The sequence below is a fragment of the Bubalus kerabau genome, chromosome 19, assembly GCF_029407905.1.
Source record: "Bubalus kerabau isolate K-KA32 ecotype Philippines breed swamp buffalo chromosome 19, PCC_UOA_SB_1v2, whole genome shotgun sequence".
Classification (NCBI taxonomy): Eukaryota; Metazoa; Chordata; class Mammalia; order Artiodactyla; family Bovidae; genus Bubalus; species Bubalus kerabau.
The window spans coordinates 43,651,512-43,673,012 of NC_073642.1; the positions used below are offsets into that span (position 1 = coordinate 43,651,512).

The 21,501-nt window shown below is 35.7% G+C and overlaps 1 protein-coding gene across 4 annotated transcripts in view; it reads left to right on the forward strand.

Moving 5' to 3' along the window:
* The window catches only part of AKAP6 (A-kinase anchoring protein 6), a 657,364-nt gene that overhangs the window by 534,993 nt on the left and 100,870 nt on the right, over nt 1-21,501 (forward strand). For all 4 annotated transcript variants that reach the window (XM_055555598.1, XM_055555599.1, XM_055555600.1 and 1 more), the window contains one exon: nt 6,294-6,509. In XM_055555598.1, the coding sequence (XP_055411573.1) occupies nt 6,294-6,509 (216 nt within the window). The remainder of the gene's footprint in view (nt 1-6,293; nt 6,510-21,501) is intronic.

Genomic DNA, 21,501 nt, shown 5'->3' on the forward strand with positions numbered 1-21,501 from the left:
TGCGTGGGTTAAAATCCTTTGCTACTTATTAACTGTCATCACTGGTCACATACTTAACCTCTTCGTGTCTCCATCATCTCATTTATAAAATAGGTAGATGACAGTAATGTATGTCTCAGACCCTCTTCAAAAGCCAGTATCATTCATGTGATCTCAGAGTGCTATTTTGAGAATTAAATGAGTTGATATATATGAAATACCTAAGAAAATGCATAGCATACAGAAATATACAAAAGATTTGCCATTAGTATTGGAGATTAGTGAAAAATAACTAAGAAAATACTGCTAAGAGGAGAACCCTAGCATTTATCTACTTTAGCTGGTAATGATCTTTCTCATCTTCAAAGCCAGTGCCCATAATTTTGTATGTATATCAACTCCATGTTACTTTTGGGTCACAGCCTCACTGTTCACGAGGTACATTTACCTCACTTACCTCATTTAAAAACCTACAATAACTTGATGGGTTAGGTCTTATCAAAAACCTTTGTGCTGCATTAATATCTCTTATTGTGAGTAGCCAAGAGTCTTCTCTTTACAGCCAGTTTACAAGCCCTTAAGATCAGGTACCACATCATATTATTGGCCTCTTATCCACCAGTACCAATCCTGTGATGAAAAGTATGGTGTTTGACAAATGACACCTAATAAATGTTTATTTCTACAAGAAGTATCATTCATGTGATCTTTCCCAACTTGCCTCCAAATGATGATTCCAAACCAACAAGCCAAAAGCATCTTTTGGAGAATCATAGAGGTACAATCATAGCCTCTCATTTTTCCCATCTGCTATACATTCATCTCACACGTTGGCTATAGGCATTAACATTATGGGATGCCTTGTACCTGCCAAACAGTCATCAAGGTTTTGATTACTATGTAAACTCTCTCAGAACAAAGCTTCTATTTAATTTAGCGCAATGCCAAACATGTTAGTCATTAGATGGTAAATTACTTGCTTGACAAAAATAACCAAAAGGTATAAAATCCCAAAATATAGTATTCAAACAATCAGCATTCTTAATTATATTAAAAATCTGGAGAGTATCAAGAAAATATGAATAATATAAAGTTATCACTGGCTGAAAAGATATATTCATTGATTGATTCATTAATTTTTTTAGCCATTAAATAACAATTAAAAAAGTAATTGATTTATTATTTCAATTAATAAAACTACACCAACATCACATTTGGCTCCATAATATGAGTAGTTTCAGCTATCAAAGAAACCATAGAACAGGTCAGGAGAGGAGAAAACCCCCAGATAAACCAAAACACTGCTTTGTATCACCATTAGTGGATTGAAAATCATATTGCAAGTTTATAAGTGTAAAACAAATACCTTCAATCTGTTGACAGCTCTCTTGTAACATGTCCAAGAAGATATGTTTAAAGGGTTGGTGAACTGTAAAGGAAAAAACAACTTAGGAATTTTGATTTTTGCTTATGGACTTCTCAACTTTTATAGCAAATCGACTTTTAAAGTAACATGAAGAAACTGAGTAGAAATGTAAAATAAGCAAATAAAGTAGGTCATTAGAGACTTAAAAGTATCACACCAAACTATATTCCAACAATCCGATTCTGAAGTGATACTAAGACAATGACCTCCATACTAACAAAGGTAGCTCTTTAGGAAAAAAAGGACTAAAGATTACCAAATAATAATGATAACTAAATATAAAGGCGTTTGGAATCTTTTTCTCTTAGACATGTTGATTATTCTCCTTCTTTATATTCTCTTTCCCACTTCTTCCCTCTCTACTTTTCTGAGAAGGCAATATGATTATGCTTAGGAACCAACATGATCTCATTGGATATCAAGGACAATGCTTCAAAACTGGCGTTAATGAAAAATCTTCCAAATTTTTCTTTTTGTAAATTAAAATGGTAAATTTTAGTTTAAGTATAGTTGATTTACAATATTGCATTAATCTGCTGTATAGCAAAGTGATTCAGTTATATATATGTGTGTGTGTGTATATATATATATATATATATATACACACACACACATCTTTTAAAAATATTATTTTCCATTATGGTTTAACATAGGATACTGAATATAGTTCTCTGTGCTATGTAGTATAACTTTGTTGTTTATCCATTCCATGTATAATAACTTAAATCTGCTAACCATAACCTCCCCCTCCATCCCTCCCCTACCCACTCCCCTTGGCAGCCACCATCTGTTCCCTATGTCTGTGAGTCTGTTTCATAGATAGGTTCATTTATGTCATATTTTAGATTCCACATATTGGTGAAATAAATATTTCACTTTTCTATAAGTGAATAGTATACTTACGTCACTTAGTATGATAATCTCTGGTTGCATCCATGTTACTGCAAAGGGCATTATTTCATTATTTTTTATGACTGAATGATATTCCACTGTAGATATGTACCACATCATTTTGTCCATTCATCTGTCAATGGACATTTAGATTGTTTCCATGTCTTGGCTATTATGAGCAGAACCTAGGGCTTCTCTGGTGGCTCAGTGGTAAAGAATCCACTTACAATGCAGGAGAACAGGAGATGTGAGTTCAATCCCTGGATCAGGAAGATCCCCTAGGGAAGGGAATGGCAACCCACTCCCATATTCTTGCCTGGAGAATCCCATCAACAGGAGACTGGAGAGCTACCCTCCATAGGATTGCAAAGAGTTGGACACGACTGAAGTTACTTAGCATGCATGCATGCATGAACCTAGGGATGCATGTACCCTTTTCAATTAGAGTTTGTCTGCATATATGCCCAGGAGTGGTATTTTTGGATCATATGTTAATTCTATTTTTAGTTTTTTGGTGAACCTCCACACTGTTTTCCACAGTTCCTGCACTAGTTTACATTCCCACCAACAATGTTGGAGGGTTCCCTTTTCTCCATATCTTCTCCAGAATTTATTTTTTTATATTGGATTATAGTTGATTAACAGTATTGTGTTAGTTCCAGGTGTACAGCAAAAAGACTTACAGACTTAGAAAACAAACTTACGGTTACTAGGAAAGAAGGGTGGGAGGAAGAGATAGCTAAGGAGTTTGGGACTGACATGTACACACTGTGATATTTAGAATGGATAACCAACATGGGCTTACTATATAACACAGGGAACTTTGCTCAATATTATGTAACAACCTAAATGGGAGAAAGTTTGGAAAATAATAGATACATGTGTATGTATAACAAAACCTTCCAGATTTTTCCATTCTTTACTTCCTTTTCCAGGGGCTCCATTCTCTCTTTTCTCCAACATGCCTGGTACTCTCAGTGTCCCAGACTACTTGCTACTGGACCTTCTGTCCTTGTAACCTCAGCTACCCGACTTGGACAATCTGGCTCACATTGTCTCCCTCATTTCATGGCTCCTCTGGTAGCAACCGGCACAAACTTCTTTTAGCACTTACCTCTCTGTATCATTCTTGGGACCATACTTATTTGTGTAGTCCATTTCCAGTAGACTTTCGGTTCTTGAGAGTGGGAACTTGCTCTTTTTTGATGCCTCCATGCCTGAAATAGTGCCTAGCAGATGCAAGGTACAGTAAACATTTTAGGAGGTCTGGAGGCAGGGATGAGTTCATCTTGTTTCTGAGACTTACTTAGATTGCTTAGCTTGGGTTTCTGTTTTAAAGTGCTTTTCTCTAAAAATGTAAGCCAAAAATAATTATAATAATCATTTTGTTCCTATGTAGTTATATTTAACATTTCTCTATACATCATTTATCATAGAAATAATGTGAACTCTACTGATTCTAAGAAACGTTGCCAGCAAATCACTGATTTTATTTAGTATATGTTTGTGATTATAAATAAATATGTATATTTTAATGGTTGACATGGAAACACATTTATGTGAAAGAATGTAATTTTATCAATTATATCTATTAGATGTAAAAAATTACTGAAAAATAAGTTTCCTTGTAAATTCTCAGTGTTACTCTCTCCTCTTTAAAGTAGTGTGCATACAGGATAAATTATTAATCTAGAATATACACTGAGTTCTTTGGATAGTTAAATTTTTAAATTTGCAGAATTATGGAGACATAAAAATCTGATATTGAGTGTCAACAATTTTTAAGAACACCTAACACATGGTTTAAAACCCATCAACTGACTGGGGTTCAGATGTGGAGTGAGGATCATCTGGATACTTAATACTGGATACATTCTAGATTCATATTAAAAGTTACGGCTAATCAGCTTTATGAAAATATCCCCTAGCCACCTCACATGTCCTGTTTCAGAACTTTGAAAACACCTGTGAGATGAATAAAGCCTGTTTGGGCTGCTTTGTAAATATCACCTAATGCGGCTGTGCTAACGCCACACATACCTTTACTGCCATCCCTGGCAAATTCCCATTCAGCTAAGAAACATCAGGACTCTTTTTTGGCTGTAGAAATGCAGTTATTATTTTAGGCAACTTAAAAGAGAATTTTGCAAGATCCAGTTTGGCAGCATGGAACATCTCTTGATTTTCTAGCCTCCAACCCCCGCTTTTTTAACAAATTAATGACAAGCACAAACAAAAAGTAAAATCTTCTCTATATATATTCATAAAACTCTTCTGAATCAATCCCAGTGGTTATATTATTATGTCATCTTGAAGCGTTGCACTTTGGGTGAAAAATTGACAGGTATTAAGTGGACTTAATAGTTTGACTTGCTCAACAGTTGTTCTAGAGCAAGAGAGTACATTGAAGGGTATGTGTGTGTGTGTGAGAGAGAGTGAAATAGAGGGAAAGAGAGAAAGCATGTAAAAGAGAAAGTCAGCAGAATTGGAGGAGGAGATGGAAACAATGCCTGTTGCTTTGGTAGACTCTTTAAGTTTTATCTTTGATTGTGTAGGAGTTTCCCTCCATTCAGCATTGAACTAATGAATAGTGTCAGTAAAGAAATTTGTCAGACCTGGTGGTTCTATCAGGAGTTATATAAGGAAAATAGTAATGAACCCTAGGAAAATAAATAAGGCTAAGTTCAAGAAACATAACTGAAAATGCTGTACTGGTATAAATTGGATAATAAAATTCCTGGTCATATTTTGCTATAAATAGAGGTGTGGGAATTTGTCATTCTCCTTATTTAAAATTCAGAAATATTAAAGGTACAGGGTTCTCTCATTACAGAAATAATAGAATTCCAGCTATTACTGAGTTAGGGTCGTTTAAATGGCTATAGCATGTATTATATCAATAAATGGAACATCTGTATGAAATGTCCACCTGCTGATCTACTACCACTCTGCACATTTCAGTGAACCGCACTTAATCATTTTAAGACTTCTTCTAATGAAGCCTTATCTAGATTAACATTTTAAGCACAAATACTTTCAGGCATTAAAACTCTAGCACTAAATTAAATTGCATTGTCTTGTTTACCCTTGTTGATTAATAAGCAATCTGTTAACTGTTAGAACAGTCCAATTGTAGCAGTAGAGGGAGATTAGTAATTCAGTGATGTTTGTGGATATAATCATTTCTCCTGAAGGCTTTGAATTAGAATATCACTTATACACTATCCGTAGGCAAAGAAAAGATACAATATTTTAAGACATGTTGGCCCACTATTTTGCTTGAATCATTCAGCTTAGGGTCACTGCAGCAATACAAATGCTTCTGGGGGCAAAATGTTATTTTGATGCATGCATATCCTTCTTAAATAGCGTGAATGTCTATTAAGAGAAACACAGCAACTAACAAATAATGCAATAATCATCCTGTATCCTAATTTCTGTTTTCAAAACATTATTGCTTTGTTAATCAAGTTTTGGAAGAGAAATGTTGCTTACCATATTTTTTCAAATAATAGCTGTTATATATCAGTTTTTTTGCAATCTTATTTAACTTATTTCCAGTTAGTAGAAAAGTAAACTTTTAGCTGCAGAGAATCTAGGAGAAAATTTGGAAATATCCCATTTATTTGGGAGGACTTTTCTGTCTTTTGTGTTTTCTATGACCTTGAAACAAAGCATGGCAATCTGTTGGGCATTCATATGACCTAAATGATTTATTTCATTAAGTTAATCACCTAGGTATCAAAGACGGACCCAACATTTTAGATGTAGAAATAAGTGTAAAAAGCGGGGGAGAGGAGGAGAAGAATGAGATGAAGCAAAAATCACTTGAGTAGAAGATATGCAATCCAAAAGTAACTCCAGAGGCCTTCTTGTCCCATTTATTCATGGTTGAGCATATCCCTACAATTTAAAATTATGATGGAAGAGGATGTTGTATGTTTAAGGGAACTCTGTCCTGTAAATGCTCATGGATTGGTCCCTCTTTGCATTGCAGTCCCTCTGTCGTGAAATCAAGCAGCGACGTCGCGGAGTGGCCTCCATCCTGCGTTTATGCCAACATCTTCTGGATGACCGGGAGACCTGCAACCTGAACGCAGACCACCAGCCCATGCAGCTGATCATTGTAAATCTTGAAAGAAGGTGGGAAGCCATTGTCATGCAAGCCGTCCAGTGGCAAACACGGCTGCAAAAGAAGATGGGAAAGGAATCTGTGAGTGATAGTTTCTTTTTTAAATCATGATACTCTCTCATTTTTCTCAGAAAAACATTCTTTCAGGACTTGGAAAATATGTTCCTCTTAACAGTGGTTTTGCTAACTAAAGGAATAGTTATCTCCAACCTCTAAAAGAAACTCCATTTATCATAACACAGAGATTCATTTGCCTACTAGTAAGATGAATTTTAGTCTCATTGTCTTTTAGAGAAATCATATGGAGACTTCACTTAACTTTACCAAACTAAGCCATTAATTCTTTCAATCATTCCTTCACCAACAACATTGCTAATTATACAATACACCATGAAGATTTTGCTAGGAGACGGCTTACCACTCTCAGAGCTTATAGAGTCGTGTGTATGCTCTACAGACAAGGCAATGAAGTAAAGTATGCCACTTGCCTTTTCTTTCCATGATAGTAATTCACACTGTCCATGTGTAAAACAGTCCCCATCGTTCCTTCTTAGAGCTCCTTCAAATAGAGATGCATTGCTGAGAACTAGTAAGTTTCCTCTGAGAGTTTTAATGCAGTGCTCAAGGTAGAGGTGTGGACTGCTTTTAAGAATTTTCCAAATTGACTGTAAACTCAGGCTATTGCTAGATGAAGGAAAAATATATAACTAGAGTTGTTTTATTATAATATAGAATACACACTTATCCAGAAAACTTTCATATCCTTAAGGGAAAGGATTTATAGATGATAAGATTGCATTCCCCAAAGGACCTTGAAGTTAGTGTCTGTTAGTTCAAGGCCTAATTCTCATGTTTGACTTACATAAGTGAAATACACACATACATACATATATAGATACAATGGAAATTTTTTCTTGTGTATTTATATCATCAGTTCTGTGTTTTCAGAGAGTCCAAGATTCAAAATTGAAAAATCAAATATTGCCACTGAATCAAATGTTGTCACTGAAAAATAGTCTTCTCCTATGAATTCTAATTTTAACAAAGCCTTAATATTTGCTATCTGATATGTTTGTCATTGGGAACTGGGAACAGGAGGGACAGTGAATCAGTAAGCCTTCTCACTCTTTTTGCAACTGTAGTTACGTTGAGTCTAGGGGATGATTGTATCATTAATAGTTCACTTCAATTGTTTTGTGCTGAAGTTGCTAAATTTCTTAAGACGTCCAAGTTGTTACCAGCAATCAGATTCTATATAATTGGATGTCTTTTCTTAAAATGACCTGTCTCTTGTGAAGCTATTTAGTTAGAGTTCTTTCTTTTCTTTCTTCCTTTTTTGTAAAAGAGGTTATTTTTTATCTATAGTTTTAAACATCTAAGCATAGTAGTGACCCTAATAAAGTTTACATAAAAAGCAATTGCCCCTGGAGAAGCTCTAACATTAGAAGCATTCAGGCTGCTTTGGAGGAGACAGAACTGTGTTTCTTTGGAGATTTACTTGAAATCATATGATCAGGGATGCAGGAGTGGACCTCTGCAGACTAGCTGTGGACATTTTTATCCTACTTCTGTGGTATAGGTAAGCTTCAGCTTTGAAATATTGGCTACTTCTTAGAGGCTCAAGCTACTACAGAGAGGTAGATAAACACTACAGGTGGACCAAATCTCCCCTTTTCTGTAGGTTGGATGCTGGACGTGTAGGTTTTCTGGAATCCTGAGGTAGCAAATAAGGTCCTCTGTGCTAAACAAGTTGACAGTCCTCAAGAAAGGGAGAGAAGAGTAGCAAGCGGCACTAATGTCAACAATGCAGTGAATACCATGTACCTCAAAATATTGGAGCTGTTTCTGACTTCTGATCTCTGTTGGTTGGGTAAAGAGTCCAGGTTGCTTTGTTGAGCAAACAAGTATTTCACCCATGCGGAGGCTGCCTTTGAAGAGACTCAGAAGCCTCTAAGTGATCTGTTTGCTTTTTCATCCTGTGTCCCTGCGCCTGTGCCATCCTCTTCTGTGCACAGGAGCATTCAATGCTGTATTTCCAGGATCTGGGACATACCCGCATATAGTAGATTTTAATAGAAATTTGCTAAATGAATGAACACACTCTTTTATTTCATAATTTTCTTTCATTCTGGCATTGGGTCTAGAGTTACTATATTAATTCTTAGTGTTCATATTCTCAAAAAAAATGGCTTTGAGTATGATGTTCCTATTTGAGTATTTCACTTTCATGAGATCACCAAGCAGATGGCTTTTAACCTTTGTTCTTGAAGGTAGGGTTAGTTTTTCCAGGTTCTAAGATATGATGTGAACTCCCCCATGGTATTCTCTTTTCTTCAAGTTATTTCTGAAGGAAATTCTCTATGAGGTATTGAATGAAGTCATTCTGTAAGGGCAGGCTAGCTTCTGGCACTTAGAATTAGAGGCTCTAACTCTGTCTCTGTATTGTAGAATTTTCTTAATCAGTCACTTTGGAAATAGCTTGTATAAGAGACGTCACCTAAGCGTCTGTCCAGTCCTCCTCATTTTTCATGTCACTTCTATTTGTGTGATGATTTAATTACTGTTGATCTTCTCCACTAGTCTGAAGGAAACAGCCACATTTCAGTTTCTCCTCACCTTTACATTCCTAAAAACCCCACATAGCGTGTAGGACTTAACAGGTACTCTGTAGTATTTGTTAAACAAATGAATTTTCTCTAAGTGATAATAATAATCAGTGTTAGAGATTCAAAAGTAAGCAAGACATCTTCCTTCTCCAGAAAATGTGTAGTTAATGCAAATATACAAAGAACAATAATGCTAGGTCTCTTGAGGTAATTACTGGCTTCAAGTTTAGAGTTAATACTGACAAAATATGGAAAATCTTTCCTTAATATTCAGAAAAATTCAGATAAAAGTAAAAATGTCAATTAAGTAAGCTTCTCTAATTCTCCTAACTAGGTAAATAATGAATCTCTCTCTCTTATGAACTGGAAGAAAGCAAGAGATCTTTTATTAAATTCTGGGAGTTTTACAAAACTCAAAAGCATCTTTCTCACTTATCATTGGGATTTGAAATTACATAATTATTTGACCAACTCTACTTTGTTCTTTCTACATTCAAGCTCTTTTTACAGACTTACTTTGGATTATTTTGTGTTACCTATAAAACTAATCTCCGTATATACTTTTTATAGTGTAATACTAATTTTCATTTAAATCATATGTTTTTATTTACCATCTCCTTCTTTTTTTCTTTATGAACTAAAGAAGCTTGAATTTTGTTGCTTTGACTTCTTTATATGATTAAGGCTTTACATTTTGGTCAACAGAACCATCTGCCTGTATTACCTTAGAGTATCCCATTTCCCAAAATATTGTTCTGAATTTGTGATGTATTTATTATAGAGGACTAAGATTTTCATTATTTGAACAGTTTGAATTTCACTTCCTACCACTGATACAAATTAAAATATATGAGACAATCCATGAAAACAGTTCAAATCCATATCAGTATAAATCCACTCAGAATAATCTATAATAATTTACAAATCCAGTCAGAATAATCTTTAGCAAGGGGAAGATAACTCCTTCAGTTCAGTCACTCAGTCATGTCTGACTCTTTGCAACCCCATGGACTACAGCATGCCAGGTTTCCCTGTACAACACCAACTCCCAGAGCTTACTCAGGTCCATCATGTCGGTGATGCCATCCAACCATCTCATCCTCAGTCTCCCCTTCTCCTCTGCCTTCAATCTTTTCCAGCATCAGGATCTTTTCTAATGAGTCAGTTCTTTGCATGAGGTGGCCAGAGTATTGGGGTTTTAGCTTCAGCATCAGTCCTTCCAATGAATATTCAGGACTGAGTTCCTTTAGGATGGACTGGTTAGATCTCCTTGCAGTCCAAGGAACTCTCAAGAGTCTTCTCCAACACCACAGTTCAAAAGCATCAGTTCTTCAGTGCTCAGCTTTCTTTATAGTCCAACTCTCACATCCATACATGACTACTGGAAAAACCATAGCTTTGACTAGAGGGACCTTTGTTGGCAAAGTAATGTCTCTGCTGTTTAGTATGCTGTCTAGGTTAGTCATAACTATTCTTCCAAGGAGCAAGTGTCTTTTAATTTCATGGCTGCAGTCACCATCTGCAGTGATTTGGGAGCCCCCCCCCAAATAAAATCTGTCACTGTTTCCATTGTTTTCCCATCTATTTGGCATGAAGTGATGCTGTAAGAGCAATATTGCATAGGAACCTGGAATGTTAGGTCCATGAATTGAGGCAAATTGGAAGTGGTCAAACAGGAGATGGCAAGAGTGAACATTGACATTTTAGGAATCAGCAAACTAAAATAGACTGGAATGGGTGAATTTAACTCAGATGACCATTATGTCTACTACTGTGAGCAAGAATCCCTTAGAAGAAATGGAGTAGCCATCATAGTCAACAAAAAATTCCAAAATGCAGTACTTGGATGCAATCTCAAAAACTACAGAATGATCTCTATTCATTTCCAAGGCAAACCATTCAGTATGACAGTAATCCAAGTCTGTGCCCTGACCAGACATGCTGAAGAAGCTGACATTGAATGGCTCTATGAAGACTACAAGACCTTCTAGAACCAATACCCAAAAAAGATGTCCTTTTCATTATAGGGGACTGGAATGCAAAAGTAGGAAGTCAAGAAATACCTGGAGTAATAGGCGAATTTGGCCTAAGAGTACAGAATGAAGCAGGGCAAAGGCTAATAGAGTTTGCCAAGAGAATGCACTGGTCATAGCAAACACCCTCTTCCAACAACACAAGAGAAGACTCTACACATGGACATCACCAGATGGTCAACACCAAAATCAGATTGATTAGATTCTTTGCAGCCAAAGATGGAGAAGCTCTATATAGTCAGTAAAAACAAGACTGGGAGCTGACTGTGGCTCAAATCATGGACTTATTGCCAAATTCAGATTTAAACTGAAGAAAGTAGGGAAAACCACTAGACCATTCAGGTATAACCTAAATCAAATCCCTTATGATTTTTTTTTTCCTTTAAAAAAATTTTTTTAATTTTTTATATTTTTTAAACTTATTTATTTTAATTGGAGGCTAATTACTTTACAATATTGTAGTGGTTTTTGCTATACATTGACATGAATCAGCCACGGGTGTACATGTGTTCCCCATCTTGAACCACCCCCCCCACCTCCCTCCCCATCCCATCATCCAGTGTACCAGGGTCATCCCAGTGTACCAGCCCTGAGTACCCCGTCTCATGCATTGAACCTGGACTGGCATATCCCTTATGATTATATGGTAATCCCTTATGATTATATGGAAATAGATGAAAGGGATTAGATCTGATAGACAGAATGCCTGAAGAACTATGGACAGAGGTTTGTGATACTGTACAGGAGGCAGGGATCAAGACCATCTCCAAGGAAAATAAATGCAAAAAGGCAAATGGCTGTCTGAGGAGGCCTTACAAATAGCTATGATAGAGGACAAGTGAAAGGCAAAGGAAAAAAGGAAAAATATAGCCATTTGAATGAGAGTTCCAAAGAATAGCAAGGAGAGAGATAAGAAAGCCTTCCTCAGTGATCAGTGCAAAGAAATAGAGGAAAACAATAGAATGGAAAAGTCTAGAGATCACTTCAAGAAAATTAGAGATACCAAGGGAACATTTCATGCAAAGATGGGCACAATAAAGGACAGAGTTTTTATGTACCTAACAGAAGCAGAAGATATTAAAAAGAGGTGGCAAGAATACACAGAAGAACTATACAGAAAGATCTTCGTGACCCAGATAATCACGATGGTGTGATCACCAACCTAGAGCCAAACATTCTGGAATGTGAAGTCAAGTGGGCCTTAGGAAGCTTCAGTACGAGCAAAGCTAGTGTAGGTGATGTAATTCCAGGTGAGTTATTTCAAATCCTTAAAGATAATGCTGTGAAAGTGCTGCACTCAATATGCCAGCAAATTTGGAAAACTCAGCAGTGGCCACAGGACTGGAAAAGGTCAATTTTCATTCCAATCCCAAAGAAAGGCAATGCCAAAGAATGCTCAAACTACTGCACAATTGCACTCAGCTCACACGCTAGCAATGTAATGCTCAAAATTCTCCAAGCCAGGCTTCAACAGTACATGAGCCGTGAACTTCAGATGTTTGAGCTGGATTTATAAAATGCAGAGGAACCAGAGATCAAATTGAAAATATCTGTTGGATCATCTAAAAAGCAAGAGTGTTCCAGAAAAATATCTATTTCTGCTTTATTGACTATGCCAAAGCCTTTGATTGTGTGGACCACAACAAATGTGGAAAATTCTTAAATTGATGGGAATACCAGACCACCTGACCTGCCTCTTGAGAAATCAATATGCAGGTTAGGAAGCAACAGTTAGAACTTGACATGGAACAATAGACTGGTTCCAAATAGGAAAGGAGTATGTCAAGGCTGTATATTGTCACCCTGCTTATTTAACTTATATGCAGAGTACATCATGAGAAATGTTGGGCTGGATGAAGCACAAGCTGTAGTCAAGATTGCCAGGAGAAATATCAATAACCTTTGATATGCAGATGACACCACCCTTATGGCAGAGAGTGAAGAAGAACTAAAGAACCTCTTGATGAAAGTGAAAGAGAAGAGTAAAAATGTTGGCTTAAAGCTCAACATTCAGAACACTAACATCATAGCATCTGGTCCCATCACTACATGGCAAATAGATGGGGAAACAATGGAAACAGTGACAGACTTTATTTTGGGGGGCTCCAAAATCACTGTAGATTGTGACTGCAGCCATGAAATTAAAAGACACTTGCTCCTTGGAAGAATAGTTATGACTAACCTAGACAGCATACTAAACAGCAGAGACATTTCTTTGCCAACAAAGCTCCCTCTAGTCAAAGCTATGGTTTTTCCAGTAGTGGTGTATGGATGTGAGAGTTGTACTATAAAGAAAGCTGAGCGCTAAAGAACTGATGCTTTTGAACTGTGGTGTTGGAGAAGACTCTTGAGAGTTCCTTGGACTCCAAGGAGATCCAACCATTCCATCCTAAAGGAAATCAGTCCTGAATATTCATTGGAAGGACTGATGTTGAAGCTGAAACTCCAGTACTTTGGCCACCTGATGCAAAGAACTGACTCATTGGAAAATACCCTGATTCTGGGAAAGATTGAAGGCAGGAGGAGAAGGGGAGACTGAGGATGAGATAGTTGGATGGCATCACCAGCTCAATGGACAGAAGTTTGAGTAAACTACAGGAGTTGGTGATGGACAGGAAGGCCTGGAATGCTGCAGTTTATGGGGCCACAAAGAGTTGGACATTACTAAGAAACTGAACTGAACTGATCAGACCGGATGCAATGATCTTAGTTTTCTGAATGTTGAGTTTTAGGCCAGCTTTTTCACTCTCCTCTTTCACTTTCATCAAGAGGCTCTTTAGTTCTTCTTTGCACTTTAGTTCTTCTAAAAGCATCTTTTAATTTTAATTCTGCCATAAGAGTGGTGTCATCTCCGTATCTGAGGTTATTGATATTTCTGCAGGCAATCTTGATTCCAGCTTGTGCTTCATTCTTGATAACTCCTTGATGGAAGCCATAGACTTCTTCCTCTAAAAAGAAGTAGGCAGTCTTCCACTTCCACCAGGATAGAGTAAAGGATCTGTACCTTTATACCTGAAATAATTTAAAAACTGGACAGAAACCACAATTTCAAGACCTTGAATACCAGGCAGTGAAGAGATGTGAAATGATTGAAGTGATACTATGGTTACTCAAATTTCTGCCTAGAGAGAATTTCCAGGTCTCTGTGTACAAAGAAGAAATCCTTGCGGAGCCTAGCATTCTCCCTGGATTGAGAAGACAGGTCTGGGAGTCCGATGAGGATAGGGCAGCTACAATTGCTACAGGCATATAACAGAGAGGAGAGAGCTGCGCAGAGAGATGGCTCTAGAGCTATCAGAGTGATCCTCTTAAGTCTTCAGAGAGGGAACCCCCTGAAAAAACTAGAGGGAACAATCCCTGAAGCTCACACACAGCTAGGAATACTTCCTTTTCCTATCAGTCACAGTAGAAACCCCTATCATTCACAGGGCCTGTGACAGAGTACTAAGAACAGTTTTACATTTGTAATGCAAATTAGACTACATGCTGTGTGTGTGTGTGTGTGTGTGTGTGTGTGTGTATGTGTATGCACATGCACACACTCAGTTTCTTCCTACTCTTTGCGACCCCATGGAGTGTAGCCTACTAGGCTCCTCTTTCCCCGTAAGAATACTGGAGTAGGATGCCATTTTCTCCAGGGGATCTTTCTGACCCAGTGATCAAGCCTGCGTCTTCTGCATTGGCAGGTGGGTTTTTTTTTTTATCACTGAGCCACTTGGGAAGTCTTGCCCAAAAAGCTTTAAAACAAAACCTGAAAAGATCAAACTCTTTAAAAGTAATTTAAATATATCTCAGTACAACACTCAAGAACGCTTATTGGCATCTGAGTATCCAGCATCCAGTAAGGTAGAATTTGCAGTATCTGCCATCCAGTGAAAAGCTACCAGCATACATGTTTATTCCTATGGCTATTTCATGTTGATGTATGGCAGAAATCAAACCAATATTGTAAAGCAATTATCCTTCAATTAAAAATAAATAAATTCTTTTTAAAAAGCTACCAGCATACAAAGAAAAAGTAAAATATATTTGATAATGAGGAGAAAAATTCAATCAATAGAAGCAGATACAGAAATGACAAATAATAGAGTTAATAAAGAACATTAAAAGTTATTCTACTTGCATTCCATATGTTCAAGGAACTAGAAAATATATTGAGCTTATTAACTAGAGGCATTGAAAATATCTGTCTAAAATCAAACTTCTACAGATGAAAACTATAGTAACTGAGATGAAAAATACATTGGATAGTATTAGCAACCAATTAGACATTGCACAAGCAACAATTTATAAATCGGAAAACATAACAATAGAAACTGTCAGAATTGAAACAGGAAAAAAGCCAAAAAGATAGCATAAGTGAGCTGTGAGATAACTTCAGGCAGGTTAGTATATATCTAATTGGTATCATTAAATTAAAAAAAATTGAAATCATTTCAAGCATCTTTTCTGATCACAATGTGGTATTATTAGATGTCAACTATAGGAAAAAATATTAAAAATACAAACATATGGAGGCTAAACAACACGCTTCTGAATAACCATCAAATCATGGAAGACATCAAAGGAAATCAAAATGTGCATAGAAACAAGTGAAAATGAAAACACGACAACCCAAAACCTATGGGATTCAGTAAAAGCAGTGCTAAGTGAAAGGTTCATAGCAATACAAGCTTACCTCAAGAAACAAGAGAAAAATCAAATAAATAACCCAACTTTGCACCTAAAGCAACTAGAAAAAGAAGAAATGAAGAACCCCAGGGTGAGTAGAAGGAAAAAAAATCATAAAAATTAGGGCAGAAATAAATGAAAAAGAAACAAAGGAGACTATAGCAAAAGTCAACAAAACTAAAAGCTGGTTCTTTGAGAAGATAAATAAAATAGACAAACCATTAGCCAGATTCATCAGGAAAAAAAGGGAGAAGAATCAAATCAACAAAATTAGAAAGGAAAATGAAGAAATCACAACAGAGAACACAGAAATACAAAGGATCATAAGAGACTACTATCAGCAACTACATGCCAATGAAATGGACAACTTGGAAAAAATGGACGGATTCTTAAAAAAGTATAACCTTCCCAAACTGAACCAGGATGCAATAGAAGATCTTAACAGACTCATCACAAGCATGGAAATCCAAACTGTAATAAAAAAAAAATCTTCCAGCAAACAAAAGCCCAGGACCAGATGGCTTCACAGGCAAATTCTACAAAAAATTTAGAGACGCACTAACACCTATCCTACTCAAACTCTTCCAGAAACTTGCAGAGGAAGGTAAACTCCCAAATTCATTCTATGAGACCACCATCACCCTAATACCAAAACCAGAAAAAAATGCCACCAAAAAAGAAAACAGACCAATGTCACTGATGAACATAGATGCAAAAATCCTCAACAAAATTCTAGCAAACAGAATCCAACAGCATATTAAAAAGATCATACATCATAACCAAGTGGGCTTTATCCCAGGGATGCAAGGATTCTTCAAATTTCACATATCAATCAATGTGATACACCACAGTAACAAATTGAAAGATAAAAACCATACGATTATCTCAATAGATGCAGAGAAAGACTTTGACAAAATTCAACACCCATTTATGATAAAAATTCTCCAGAAAGCAGGCATAGAAGAAACATACCTCAACATAATAAAAGCCATATATGATAAACCCACAACAAACATTATCCTTAATGGTGAAAAATTGAAAGCATTTCCCCTAAAGTCAGGAACAAGACAAGGGTGCCCACTCTGAACACCACTATTCAACATAGTTTTGGAAATTTTAGCCACAACACTCAGAGAAGAAAAAGAAATAAAAGGAATCCACATTGGAAAAGAAGAAGTAAAACTCTCACTGCTTGCAGATGACATGATCCTCTACATAGAAAACCCTAAAGACACCATCAGAAAATTGCTAGAGCTAATCAATGAATATAGTAAAGTTGCAGGATATAAAATTAATATACAGAAATCCCTTACATTCCTATACACTAACAATGAGAAAACAGAAAGAGAAATTAAGGAAACAATCCCACCCACCATTGTGACAAAAAAAAAATACTTAGGAATAAATCTACCTAAAGAAACAAAAGACCTATATATGAAAAACTATAAAACACTGATGAAAGAAATCAAAGATGACACAAATAGATGGAGAAATATACCATGTTCATGGATCAGAAGAATCAATATAGTAAAAATGAGTATACTACCCAAAGCAATCTATAGATTCAGTGGAATCCTTATCAGGTTACCAATGGTATTTTTCACAGAACTAGAACACATAATTTCACAATGTGTATGGAATTACAAAAAAAACCTTGAATAGCTAAAGGAGTCTTGAGAAAGAAGAAAGGAACTGGAAGAATCAACCTGCCTGACTTCAGACTATACTACAAAGCTGCAGTCATTAAGACAACATGGTACTGGAACAAAGACAGAAATAGAGATCAATGGAACAAAATAGAAGACCCAGAGATAAATCCACACACCTATGGACACCTTATCTTTGACAAAGGGGGAAAGAATATACAATGGAGAAAAGGCAATCTCTTTAACAAGTGGTGCTGGGGAAACTGGTCAACCACCTGTAGAAGAATGAAACTAGAACACTTTCTAACACCATACACAAACATAAACTCAAATTGGATTAAAGATCTAAGTTTAAGACCAGAAACTATAAAACTCCTAGAGGAAAACATAGGCAAAACACTCTCTGACATAAATCACAGCAGGATCTTCTATGACCCACCTCCCAGAATATTGGAAATAAAAGAAAAAATAAACAAACGGGACTTAATTAAACTTAAAGGCTTTTTAACAATGAAAGAAACTATAAGCAAGGTGAAAAGGCAGCCTTCAGAATGGGAGAAAATAATAGCAAATGAAGCAACTGACAAAGAATCTCAATAATATACAAGCAGCTCATGCAGCTCAATACCAGAAAAGTAAACAACCCAATCAAAACATTGGCCAAAGAACTAAACAGACATTTCTTCAAAGAAGACATACAGAGGGCTAACAAACACATGAAAAGATGCTCAACATCACTCATTATCAGAGAAATGCAAATCAAAACCACAAATAGGTATCATCTCACGCCAGTCAGAATGGCTGCTATCAAAAAGTCTACAAACAATAAATGCTGGAGAAGGTGTGGAGAAAAGGGAACCCACTTGCACTGTTGGTGGGAATGCAAACTAGTACAGCCACTATGGAGAACAGTGTGGAGATTCCTTAAAAAAACTGGAAATAGAACCACCACATGACCCAGCAATCCCACTGCTGGGCATACACACCAAGGAAAGCAGAATTGAAAGAGACATGTGTACCCCAATGTTCTTCACAGCACTGTTTACAATATCTAGGACATGGAAGTAACCTAGATGTCCATTGGCAGATGAATGGATAAGAAAGTGATGGTACATATAGACAATAGAATATTACCCAGCTATTAAAAAGAATCCACTTGAATCAGTTCTAATGAGGTGGATGAAACTGGAGCCTATTATACAGAGTGAAGTAAATCAGAAAGAAAGACACCAATATAGTATATTAACACATATATATGGAATTTAGAAAGATGGTAACAATGACCCTATATGCAAGACAGCAAAAGAGACACATATAAAAAGAACAGACTTCTGGACTCTGAGGGAGAAGGCAAGGGTGGGATGATTTGAGAGAATAGCACTGAAACATGTATATTACCATATGTGAAAAAGATGATCAGTCCAAGTTTGATGTATGAAACAGGGCACTCAAAGCTGGTGCACTTGGACAACCCAGAGGGATGGGATGGGGAGGGAGGTGGGAGGGGGTTCTGGATGGGGGACACATGTACATCCATGGCTGATTCATGTCAATGTAGGGCAAAAACCACCACAATATTGTATAGTAATTAGCCTCCAATTAAAATAAATTAATTTTTTTAAAAAACGGACAGAGGGGCAAACAATTTTTGAAGAAATAATGACCATAATTTTCCAAATTTGATGAAAACTATAAACCCACAGATCCAGAATGTCAACAAACTCTAAGCCCAGGAAACTTGAAAAAGACTACAACAATTAGAAGAAAAATATCTTCAAAGTATCTGGCATGGTGGGTAGGGAATACATTATATACAGAAGCATAAGAAGAAAGAGTTATTGCATACATTTTTCAGAAATAATTAAAGTCAGAAGACAGTGGAACAACATTTTTAAAGTATTGGAAGAAAATAACCCAGAATTTCACACAGAAAATGCTCTTTTAAAAGTAAGACAAAAATAGTTTTCAGCTATCAACACTTAAAAAAAAATCATCATCAAAAGACAATCAGCAGAACTGCCAGAAATGTTAAAGGAAATCCTTTCACGAAAAAAGAAAATGGTATCAGTAGAAGCCTGAGTCTGCAAAAAGAAATGAAAAGCACTGGCAACATTTACTGTGTGAGTTAATATGACATTTATTTCATCTTATTTAAATTTATTTAAATGATAATAGGTTGTTGAAAACAAGATAATAACAATGTATTAAGGGATTTATTAATATAAGACATGTAGAAGTAATATATATAACAAAAATATCACAAAGTCCAGGAAATGGAATTATACTTTTGTATGTATGGTTTGTATATCAAATGTAGTGGTATAGAATCACTTAAAGATAGATAAAATATATACTCTGACTCTTTAAAAACAGAAGGGGCTATAAGAAATAGGTCAACAAAGGAAAGGAAATCATTTTTAAAAATCTCACACAATGCAGAGAAAGAGGAAAACTGGGAGTGAAGAATAGATATAATCGATGAAAAATTGAACCAACTGCATCAATATTTCTGTTAAATATAAATGGATTAAAGACCTCAATTAAAAGGCAATAATTTCTAGTTTGCATAAAAAATCAAGACTGAACTATATGATTCCATTTTAAGTATAAAGAAAAATTAAAAGTAAAATGAAGAAAAAATATATATTAAGCTAATACAATTAAAAGAGAGTTGGAGTGTCTACATTAATATTAAAACAATTAGAGTTTGGAGCAAATAATATTACAAGGTATAAAGAAGGATATTTTCTTAATGATAAATATATTAATTAATCAAGAGAACATGTCATTCAGTACTAAATGTTTGTGCTCTATGAACAAAACTTACAAATTCATAAATCCAAACTGACACAGTTACAAGAAGATAAGAATATACAATTTGGGGCAGAGAGTCCAATACTTTTCTCAATAATTGTTAGCACAAGTAGACTGAAAATCAGTAAGAATATAAAAAACTTGAATCATACCATAAATCAATTTGACCCAATTGACATTTAAAACACTCCATCCAATAATAGGAGAATATACACTCTTTTCAAGTGTACCTAGGACATCTACCAAAATTGACTCTCTTCTGAGCTGTGGACAAGTCTCCGATTTTAAAAAATCCTTATTATATCCTATTCTTGGACTATAATGGAATTAGTTAGAAATAAATATTAGAAATATATTGGAGAAATCCTGAAATATTTGGAAACTAAATGCAAACTTATATATAATTCTTGGAACAAAGAAAAATGAAAAAGAGAATTAGAGATTATTTTGAACTGAATAAAAATAGAAAAAATTAAAATTTGTACCAACCAAAATTTGCCACCAAAATAATAACCTTAATTTTCACCTTATGCAACTAGAGAAGGGCAGATTAAACACAAAGTAGAAGAATGGAAGTAATAAAGTTTCAAGGAGAAATCACTGAAATTAAAAACAGAAAAAACAATAGAAAAAAGTTTATGAGAAAAAAATTTTTTTTATATCAGTGAAACTAATAAAGATCTAGAAGACTGAACAGGGACAGAGGAGAAAAAAATATCATTATCAGAAATAAGAGAAATCACTACAGATTCTACTAATGTTGAATGAATATAAAAGAGATGCTATGAATAATTTTCTAACATTAAATTCAATTATTTAGATAAAATATACAAATTCCTTAAAAGTTGTGGACTGTTGACATTTACTCAAAATGAAATACACAACCTGAATAGTTCCATATCTGCTACATGACCATTAGTTTAAAATCTCCTTATAAAGAGAATTCCAGGCCTTGATAGATTTATGGGTAAATTCTACCAAATAGAGAAGTAAGAAATTGTACTAATTTTGTGCAAAATCTTCCAGAAAATTGAAAAGGAAGAAATACTTCCCAACTCAGCATTAGTCAAAGATATTACAAGAAAACTACTGACCAATATCTCTCATGAATATTCAGTTCAGTTCAGTTCAATCGCTCAGTCGTGTCCGACTCTTTGTGACCCCATGAATCACAGCACGCCAGGCCTCCCTGTCCATCACCAACTCCCAGAGTTCACTCAGACTCACGTCCATTGAGTCAGTGATGCCATCCAGCCATCTCATCCTCTGTCGTCCCCTTCTCCTCTTGCCCCCAATCCCTCCC